At 40.4% G+C, this 10,944-nt stretch overlaps 1 protein-coding gene across 1 annotated transcript; it reads right to left on the reverse strand.

Moving 5' to 3' along the window:
- Window positions 1-585: 585 nt before the first annotated feature.
- On the reverse strand, window positions 586-4,558 carry LOC110016639 (zinc finger MYM-type protein 1-like). The gene is made up of 3 exons (XM_023953253.1): window positions 3,897-4,558; window positions 3,177-3,401; window positions 586-3,010 (listed from the first exon to the last, which is right to left on the reverse strand). The coding sequence occupies exons 1-3, from the start codon at window positions 3,979-3,981 to the stop codon at window positions 765-767; spliced, it is 2,556 nt and encodes an 851-aa protein (XP_023809021.1). The 5' UTR covers window positions 3,982-4,558; the 3' UTR covers window positions 586-764.
- Window positions 4,559-10,944: the final 6,386 nt, after the last annotated feature.

Here is a 10,944-nt window from a genome sequence, read left to right on the forward strand (position 1 = left end):
GAACTGGACTGAGTGGCTCCTCCTCTTCCTGGCATTCCACACAGGAAGTACCCGCTGTCTCCAAACAGCCAAAATCCAAAGCCAAAATAGACTTCTATAGAGAAACAAACAGCTATTACTCAGTCATTCTGTTTTAACATGTTCTCTTATTTTTTAATACTATTATTCTGTAGTTGTCTGAAGTTATTCAAGCTAGATGCCTCAATAAAAGTAAGTGATCTCAAGACGAAAGTTCAAAACTTATGTGGACTTTCAACAGGCTTACTTGTGATTGCCCAGAGTGGTTGTCATAGAAATGTTGACTCAAACTGACCAATCACTGCTTACTGAGGATTTCTGGCTCCAACATGGTGGCAAATAAAGCTTTACTGAATGTTGAAGTACTTCTAAGGGCAGTGGCGGTTCTACCCTGAATTACTCCCCGGGCGAGACCCTCCCCAGGCGCCCCCCCCCCCCCCCCCCCCCATAGTCACAACAAAACTTTGTTTGTCTTTGTCAACTGACATGTTTTATTGTCATTGAAATTAAGAAGTGGATACAAAAGATGTCAGAATTCTGAACAGCATTATAATAGTTATAAGAACACAAAAAATAAAAGACCATAAGCATGGCAAAAATACAGTTAGCTAAGAAAATATTGAATCAAACTCAATATTGAATAAATAATATAAAATAAATATTATAAAGCACAAACCTTTTATCACACAAATGACACGCTAAAATAAATATAACTGCAGCACCAATACAATAACAGAAAACACCAACTAAAACCTAACCTTCCTAGCCTTTCTTGATGCAAACTCGTCAATAACATCATCATATGATATCTGCTCCCCTACTGAGTGATTGATGCTAACAACGGCAAGGTTAGTGAGTCGCTCCTGTGACATTGTTGACCTCAGGTACGACTTGATCAATTTTAGTTTTGAAAAGCTCCTCTCTGCTTGAGCCACAGTGACTGGCAAGGTGAGTGCAATCCTGAGAGCAGTCCAAAAGTTCGGATAGATTTCTGATAGATCCTTATCAGACATGAAAGAGATGAGCTCAAGGAGACTTGGAGTCGTTGATGGTAAGTTAGGCAAGTTCTTGATTTCCTGAACAAGCTCTCTACTGTCCAAATCCCAGTTCTTCTCAAAATGGAGTATGTTGCCTAGTGCCTCGCATTGCTCCGTCAGCTCCTCGTCTCCAAGGCTTGGGAAATTGGTCAAAACCCCAAATCTGTTTTGTACAACTTCCAATGTGGAAAACCTCTCCGCGATGGCTGACAAGGCTTCATCAACAACAACATTGAAAAATTCAACCTCCAACTTTTTAAGTGCGTCACTGAAAGGCTCATCGTGTGATTCATACGAGAATTGGCACTTTGTGGATCTTATTCTTTTTTGTTTCAAAATAGCCTCGACATTCATTTCCTTGCACATTTCTTTGGCTGCCATCTGTGCATTCACAAAGCCATTTGCCCTGTAGCTCTGGAGACTTTGTTCAGTCTTCTTCAAAAGACTCACAGCTAGGTCCACATGCATATTTGGAGACTGCATGAGTTTGCTGACATGCTTTATTGTAGATAGAATGTCATGCCATACGACTGTGCAGATGTTGAAGCGGTACGACCCTACCTCTTCAGACAAAGACTGGGCCTCAGCCTTTATAACTGGGTCTTTGGTCTTGTCTCTCACTTCTATTAAAGCCTCTCTCACTGCAGCTCCCTGGTACCTCATGGGCTCGATGCTTTTGATTTTGCTCTCCCACCTTGTTTCTGTCCACGACTTTAGAGTGATGCTCACCTGACTCTTCAGTATGGCCCATCGTTGGGCAGAGGCTGAAAATAAAGTGTAAAGCTTTTGCAGGACACCAAAGTAGCTCATAGCATCAACAGATCTCTTAGCAGCATCACACACAACTAAATTCAATGTGTGTGCACCGCATGGCAAAAACAGAGCACGGGGATTCTTTTCTAAGAGCCTGGCTTGTACTCCCTTATTTTTGCCTTTCATATTTGCCCCATTATCATATGATTGTCCTCTGCAGTCTTCAAAAGAAATTCCTAACTCCTCAAGTCTGTTTAAGATCATGGATGCCAAGTGCTGGCCTGTGGACTCCTCTGCCTCCAAAAACCCCATAAAATGTTCCCTGATCTGAGGCTTCTCCATCAGTGACACCACTCTAATTATAACTGACAACTGTTCTGTGTGGCTTATATCCAGAGTGCAGTCCAGAATTATTGAAAAATATTTTGCCTTTTTGATGTCATCCACTATAGCGGATAGGATTTTGCTGCTCAACAAATCAATAAGTTCATTCTGCACATGATGGCCTATGTAGCTGTTGTGACTTGCTGTTCCTCTTAATACACGGTTAAGATGATCTTTCATTATGGGATCAAACCTGGCCATCAGTTCAACCTCTTTCAAAAAATTCCCATTTGATGATGTGAACAGTGTTTCTGTGTGTCCCCTTAGAGCCAAATTCCGAACTGCCAGTGACTGCACAATAGCAATGAGACGGGTTAGCACTGCTCTCCATCTCACCCGCTCCTCTTCCAGAAGTGCCATCTCCTGCTTATCAATTGTTTTCCCACTTCTGATCCTCCCTGACAGTTCCTTCCATGCTTTCATACAATTGAGGTGTTCTGGGCTTTTTTCGTGTGCTGTGAGGTATGTGCTTGCATGTTTCCAGTTTGCTGTACCAGAAGTTGTTAAATTAATGTTTTTGTTGGAAAACAATTTGCAACAAAAGCAAAAGAGGCTGTTCTTCACTTTTGAATACATCAACCAAGTTCTTGCTATTTTTTCACCACTTACTAGTGTCTTCCTGAAATAGTGGTGATGACAACTTCTCCCATCACTGTCATTTCTTGGGAAAACAAAGTCAGGTGGTATGCTACTTGGTCCTCTTCGAACCAGCTCCATCCGTATCCTGTCAGTCAGAGGTGAGGGCCACTTTGCAGGGTCAGTTGGTAGAGGCTGGTCCTCAGCAGTCGGGGTCAGTGGGGTTTCATCACCAGGCATTTCTATCATCATAGGGCACATTGGCACATTACTCAAAGCACATTTTGGTGTCAAACATCACTAATAGGCCTACTCATCAAAAGTCGGAATTATAAAAATTACATTCAATTGTAGTTGAACAATTGTCTTTTTACCTACACATGTACACTCACACACACAAAAACCCACCTGAAGTCTCAAGCTGGGTAGACGTAGATGGAACAACGTCTTCAGCCTCACTATCAAAACTTTGCTCAGGTAACAACTGTGGAACTACATGAGTAGCAGAGGATGTAGATGGTAGCTCATCCTGAGGGGGTGAGACTGTGACTGTGGCTGATGAGATAGCTGGCAGGGAGGTAGATGTCTCATCTTGAGCAGTGGTAGACGATCCAAAATATCTTAGAAGTGCCCCTGAAATTGCATTTGATACTGACTTCAAAAGACCATAGACTACAATATAGGCCTTATAAAAACATTTATGAATTGGAAATTTAAATTGTCATGTTCTATATCGATCTCTACTTCAGAGAAGAAAAACTAGCTCATGTTTTCCGTCTTCAATCCTTTGATTGGCACATTTTTAGTTATGACCTGTTACATTATGTTTTGTCCCCATAGAGTTGCAGTAAATGGTAAATATTATTTTTTAAAACTACCCACAGATTTATGGAAATTCTATTGGCTAAAAATATAACACATTTGTAAAACAAATAAAAAATAAACTTCATATGCAGGCTCAAATTTTTAAGAATAAAATCTAAAAATAAAAAAATGATGCTATTTGCAACATTTGGGCCTACTTCAGTGTTGGTCATCGACCAAAATAAAGTTTTCATCGGCAACGTTGTTGTAGGGCAGGTAGCATTAGAATTTAGAAAAAACATGCATCAAGCTGTGAGGACTTACCCTTTTCTTTATCTCTTTTCTCCTCTTCTTCTTTTCTTTTCTTTCTAAATTGGGCACCAGATGGCTTTGACCTTTTTTTCTCCATATTTTAGATGTTTTTGGCGTTTGTTTGGCATAAATGTCCTCACGTCACGAGAAGGCATCAAGTCCTTCGACTGAACCAACTGTCACCTTAGTGACAGCATTGTTTTGTGTTGCCATTTTTTCATTTGGGCATTTCACACAAAATTAACCCACAAAAGCAGAATATATTTTTTTATACCTTTATTAAAATGTAGGTTATAGAATGTCACCTTATGACTGACTTATAAAAAGGTTTTATAAAGTAGATTCAAACCCTCGCCCTTGTCCCCACCTAGCCACTTAATTTGGAAGCGTCCCACAATTGAACTGATTCCCCGCAGCCCCCCCCCCCCCCCTTTCTTCACACATTTCCAGCAGGAGCGCGTGCAGCTATAGCCAGGGGCGCTGATTCGCTACATGACGGCGCAGTCGCAGTTTTTACTTTTATTTTTTTCATCAAGCCCGCGACCGTCGCCTCCCCTGAAAGATGAGCCAGCAAGTTTTTGCGCATGCGCAAACGCGGCGGCGCTCCGTGCTCACCCTGCGCCCCCTCCCTTCTCCTTCTTCACACACATTTGTGTCTACTTCTCAAAGACAGGAGAGCGCAGCTGCGGGGCGAGGGCGGCGGCGCGGCCAGGTTCAGGCTGTTACAAACTCACAAACTGTGACATAAGTAAACCAATAGTGGTGCATATAATATTTTACGAGGGCTGAGCCGCCGGTGCCGCCCCCCTTCAGTTTTCCGCCCCAGGCAACCGCCCGGACGGCCCGTGCCTAGAACCGCTACTGTCTAAGGGTGACATCACACTCAGTTGGTCAATAGGTTTATTCCAAAGATTGTTGCCTTCCAGGATTTGCTATTGTGAAAAAAAAAAATCCCTTTTGTTTTTTTCATTTATTTAATTTAGTTATTTCAGTTATTTCAAACTTTTAGGGGCTTTGGTATTAGCAATTTAAAAAGATCTTTTTTTAATTAACTCAGGTTTATATGAGGTATTACTTTTAAAGAATATATATCTTTTGGGATAGTACGGGTTAAATGATAAACTGTAAAACCATCTAAAAAAACCTGATGGAAAGACCTCAAATTCATTTTCTCATAAAAAATGTTTTAGGCTGATTTTAAATTTGGTTTTACATCCAATGATAAATGATGGTGAAGCCTGACTTCAGAGTGAAAAAACCTAAATTTCATTTATCACGTTGTTTTAAAACTCAGTTCTTCTTCCCATTTAACCTTTGTTTTGTTTGTTGTTGCCTAAGTTTCTCTGACTAAATTTAAATCCCTGGTATTTTGTGGAATAAACTTGACTCTACAGAGGTTTGAGGGATCACAATCCATCATAGTCTTAGAAGATAATATATAGTATGAGGTATGTAGCTCCAAATGTCAAAAAATGTAGGAGGGCAGCAGACTATTTGTAGAAAGTGTAGCTGTTCTCTATAGGGCAGCTACCACATGAGAATACAGTAAAACACATACAGTGTCGGCACTGGTTATGAGTAACTTGAGACCTGAATCATTTTAAATCCAAAACATATTTCTATATATATATATATTTGGTTGGATGAAAAAAGTTTCCATTTTGTTTGAGAGTTTAAGAGAACTTCTTTTTATTTGCTCTCTCTGTGGTTAAAAATGGGCCCCAAAGTTCTCCTCATTGCACCTGAACAGGTAAGATATCCTTGGAAAGGTCAGAAATCTTTAATAATATGAAGCCCCCTATCTGACCCCTAAAGTTTAGCTGTAGATGAGTCAAACAGATCGACTATAAAGATAATCTAAAATGAAGAAATAATATTTGTGTAAATAAATGAATCTTAAAATAACAGACTTGAAATTTTAAAGTATTGAAGTACAAAGTTTTATAGAAAAACAGCAAAATGTATAAAGACGCTGATAAAGTTGTGAAGAAAGTGATGGCAGGACCACTGGCCATTTCATCTGGACTGTGTGATGCTCAAACTATTTCATTTTTCAAGAACCCAAAAGGATCTTAGCAAGAAACCTTTGTCAGACAAACTCCCTTTTTCCAAGACTGTTTATTTCATGCCACGCCAACGTTTCCTGTGCAGCTGTGGCTGTTGGAAGCAAATCAGTCCAAAAGCTCCAGTCTGTTCTGACTGGACTGCAGCAGACGTGTCCAAAGAGACAGACAGTAAAAAACCGAGGAGGAGGATACCTAGACTGTCAGTGCTGCTCTCTCTGGGAACCAAAGCAGACTTTGTGCAAGAGTTATATGTCAAGTACATTGTCTAGAAAATTCATGAATAAACACCAAAGCAGGCTTCAATAACCCAGACACTGTGCAGACGCAGAGTGATGTGCACAAAATCATGCTTAACAGGGTTTTGCATGCTCATGTGCACATGCAAAAAAAACACCAAAGCAACAATCGTACAGCCCTTCACAGTGTCATACTGTTATTTTCATAAATACTCTTAAGAGGTGCAGCCAAAAACCATGGAAGAGTGCGATTGCCTCTCAGCTAGAATTACACAAAAAACGCTCTTTTCTCTTTCAAGAGACTGTAGAAGAGGATGACCCACTTAATCGAATAATTTCAAGTGCCTGTGTGTGTGTGCGTTTGTCCGTGTGTGCAGAGTGTGCGTGCAAAAAGGCCTCTCAGTGCCGGGAGACAAACAATAAACAAAACCAACGAGCTTATGGTTTTGCACAGACATGGCATGATGACTGTCTCGAGAGTCGTGTGTGTCAGTGTGATGCAGAGGAGGAATTGGAAAATGCAGACTATTTATGACGCCCATCGATTTTATTCTGCCGTTGTTTTGGTAAGTACAAATATCAAAAGTGGAAACTCTGTGACGCCTATCACCAGAGTTTTGTCTGATTTGATCAGTGCATGCGTGTGCATGTGAGCGTGTCAAAAAAAAGGTGAGGTGTACTTGAGCTTTGGAGGGTTTGTATGGCAATGTTTACTTTTATTGAGGGAAGGCCAGTCCTTGTCAAGCTTTTCACTGATACGGATGTTTCCTAAGATAATTGTTAATAATTTGCTCGTATCGACTGGTTCAGCGATCATTAGGAACAGAATACAGACTTAAAAGAGGCAGATAAGCCGACGAGTTCAGGGTCAAAGCCACATGAAGATCCCTGAGGACAAAAATGAGCTTTCATTTAGAGAACTTGGGACACACTGCAAATGTTTTAACATCTAGGGTCAGACTTCAGAGCGAGCGATGATTCTCAACTGAGAGAAATCATACTTGGTGATCCTGTGCAGGTCAATATTTAAAGTACTTAAAGAGTTATTGCTTAAAAGTAATACATCTATTCCACAAGGTCTGTCAGCTTTTTTTTTTTTTGTATTTCATGACTTTGCTGTATGTTTTGTATATACCGGTACATTACTTTTTTCTTAAGGGGAGACCATTCGAGTATCTTAAAGTGCCATTTCGATCCTCTTTTGATCTTTTTTCAAAGTGTTCCCAGCAGTCTTTAATTTAGGACTATGCCGTTTTTTAGCCAAAATTACAAAAACTTGTGTTGTTTTATAGTTTTTGTTGGTGTGGAGTAAGCACGCCCCTACTCCCCGTCATCCATCTGTTTACACGCTCTACTGGTGCAAAAAATCGGCACAACAAAAATGGCGAGCAGAACCTTTGGAGAGAAAAAGCCCTCCAGTCGATGTTTATTCCTTACAGCATGACAGTCCAAGCACAAAACATGTGTGCTCTAAAATGAAATCCTAAAAAATTCTAACATTTTAACCCGGTTTGCCTGTTATGCAGATTACTGTTTGGCCCACCATGGCATGTCACTTCCTTGATTGGGCGTGGCCAAAACTGACACACCCCTCATCTGGCTGTAGAGGAGAACATGCGAGTGGGGGACAGAGCCCTTAAATAACAGGTGCATCCCACATTGGGACAACATAAAAGTAATAAGACCAGAAACTAGTTCAAATGTTGCATCAAAGATGGCACTGAACTTCGGAACACCTTAAACTGGGATAAAAGCGGACAAAGTCCTTCATCCACTTGGGATGCTCTTCCGCTGGAAAAACTTTAGCAGGAAAACTGCTGAGTTGGTAAAATGCTAGATTTACGCACTTGTGAAAATTATGTAACTGTTGAAAAAGTAAGAACCAAAAGCACACCAACAACAAGTGAAAAGGACAATGGTTAAATTTAAAAATCTGAGATGCCTCAACTCATTATCACAACAGAATTAGCAAACCTATTATTATTTTTTCCAAGTATTGCGTAGGAGTGTTTTTAAGTCTTCCACGTAAGTAATGATTTTAGTCTTTGGGGTTTTAGTAAAGTTGACATGTTTTAAATCTTTATTTGAAGTTTCTTTTATGTGTTTGATCACTCACTTTTCAGTTGTTTACTATTTTAAATTCTGGGTTTTTTTAAGGCCTACGAAGAAATTCAATTACCCTTACTTTCCGAATATTCACTTAGTCAAAGTTTAGCGTTACATTTTCCTTAATTTGACGAAAATCGCACGCTTTATTTTTTCCCAATTCATAAATAACATGACCAGTTTTTAACCTTAGACATTCCACTGTTATAGTTTCCATGAATTTAGCTAGAGTGGTAAAGAGAAATGAAATGAAAATTGAAATATTTTGAAAGCTTCAAAGATATCCTTACTGAACAGAACAAAGAGTAAAGATCCTAGGACAGATCCTTGGGGAGCTCCACTAATAACCTTTTTTGAGACGGAATTGTGACCATTTACCTGCACAAACTGTGATTGATTTGTTAAATAGACAACAGTTAAGATGTAAGGATATTTTTATCCTTACAGTTTTTCACTGATACTGTTTTTAATCTGTGATCTAAAAGTTGACTTCTCCAGTGAAAACCTTAAACAATCTGTTAATTTTTAGTTAATTTTAAGTGCAGACTTTGGAAGTCTGTTTCTGTTTGTGTTCTAATAACGCTTGGGTCAACTCAGAGCACAGACATTTCTCTCTGAAAGCTGTTCTGCTCTTGGTGTCGTGAGTGTCGAGTGCGTTCTCGGGGAGACAGAACTGACCCCGGCAGTAGCGCTTGGACGCGGTTGTCACTGTGACCTTTCTGAGGGCCACTACACCCTGCTGCCTTTGTTCCACTAATGTGTCTCGCACAAAGCAGCATTTGACCGAGAACAGAGAGAGAAGCGGGGCCGAGATGGAGAGATTTCAACAGAAAAGAAGGGAGGAAGGGATAAAGGGACAGCCATCTGCTGGAGGTCTGTGCTAATGGCCGCCGCTCGTTTTGTAATTAGGAACAGTGTCAAGAGACGCAAAAGAGGAAATGGGGGCATTCAGATGGAGAGATTACAGGTCGGACAGACTGAATAAAACAAGAGTAAGAAATAAGAAAGAGAATAAAGAAAAAGATGAGATTAGGGACCAGTTAATAAAGAACTAAAGAGTTAGATTTAAATAAAAACACAAGATGGATTTCCTCCAGTCTCAGCTCTAATTGACCTAATTGACCTTTTGCCACTCCTTCATTAGCAGGAATGCACGAGGGGTTGCTTGTAGTTATGAATGGAGAGCATATTTTGGAGGGGGTAATTTCAACTATATAATGCTATTTTGGGACTACACCGAAATGTTGTTTATGGTGGAGCTGTGTCTGTAGGAACATCACATTGAAAAAATTCACAAAGAATACAGTGTTTTATTTGTATTACCCTGCAAACATACAAGGACAGCTTTTGCAAGCATCTTAATGTCAGGTCTGCCCCCATGATCCACCAGCCTGGTAGATGTTCAGTAACTTCAATGCACTCAAGAACGTCTTCAGCCTTTTCCAAAGCATGAGCCCAGCCACCATTTAGAGCAAACTCAATATGGCTGACTGTCTTCACTTTTGCTTTTTTATTATTATTCAGCTTTTGACAATAAATTTACCGTTTGGCTCAACTGTGTCTTCACAATTCTTCATTTATATCATCCTTGATGTTTGATTAATAACTATACCAACCACAACTTCAGTCTGGCGTCCACTATTGACCAAACTTTCAAAGTGTTTCATCTCATCTCCATGAAATTGGAAGAACTTTACTGGAGACTTGTCAGGTGTCATGGCCGCCCTCGCACATCTCAGTGAGGATTAGGTCCTGCGCATCTTTTCAGCATCTAATCAAACAAACCTTTATCTGGACATCCACGCCCTCTAGGCATCGTCGGTTCATCTTCTCCAGTATGGTAGAGTACACCGACCTCTGCTCTAGTCTTGTTGAAGTCAAGCTAATCAAATCAAGTCAGGCCAGGCTAAGGTAAATTATCAAGCAAGCATTGGATTCAAGTTTTACCTTCCCCATATGACATTTTCTGTTTATGTCCTCGAGAACTGGATTCTCCCGCCCGATGCCATCAACCTCCCCCAGGAAGTTCCACTCTGGATCAACGACCCACCAGTCAGTAGCCGTTTCACCAGATCCTCCATCCATGAGCGTTGCCAGCCAGTCCTTCATTTCTGTCAAATAAACCACACAACTTCTAACCAAATCCCATTTGGCTTTTGGGTCCAGCTTATTAAAACTTGACAAGACCATTGCCAACATTTTGCTGATCCAAAATTTCATCCATGACTTCCGTGATCCTTGATTTCAAGGCTGATTTCCACCGGTTTGTTTGTGTGCGTCTTTATTGCTTTGACTCAAAAATAGAGAACATTCAATAAACAATCAGAATGTTTACATGATTCTGATCATCATGTCTGCATTCCACTGCCGTCCCTACACACTGCAACGCAAGGTTTAAGCAGGAGTTCTATTTCCAGTCTGTTGACCACTCCTCTTGGATCCAGGGGGGATAGGGGATGGACCGCAGACGTAACGGAGTCTATGTAAATAACTGTTAGTTGTGAGACGTACTCCTCACGCAATGCAGTGGAGACGCAAATCTAAAACCACCTTTGACACATATCAATACGTATTTACAGGGAACTTTTGTTTGTTAAAGAAAATCACTGATCTGTAAGGATTTACACACGGAACATTTAAAAAGTAAGATAC

The sequence above is a fragment of the Oryzias latipes genome, chromosome 24, assembly GCF_002234675.1.
Source record: "Oryzias latipes chromosome 24, ASM223467v1".
NCBI classification, from domain to species: Eukaryota; Metazoa; Chordata; class Actinopteri; order Beloniformes; family Adrianichthyidae; genus Oryzias; species Oryzias latipes.

Coding starts and splice junctions, on each gene's coding strand:
- LOC110016639 (XM_023953253.1), bottom strand. CDS start 3,981: ATGGAGAAAAAAAGGTCAAAGCCATCTGGTGCCCAATTTAGAAAGAAA. Junction 3,402..3,896: donor GAAAAGAGATAAAGAAAAGG/GTAAGTCCTCAC, acceptor ATGCAATTTCAG/GGGCACTTCTAAGATATTTT. Junction 3,011..3,176: donor TACCCAGCTTGAGACTTCAG/GTGGGTTTTTGT, acceptor CTATGATGATAG/AAATGCCTGGTGATGAAACC.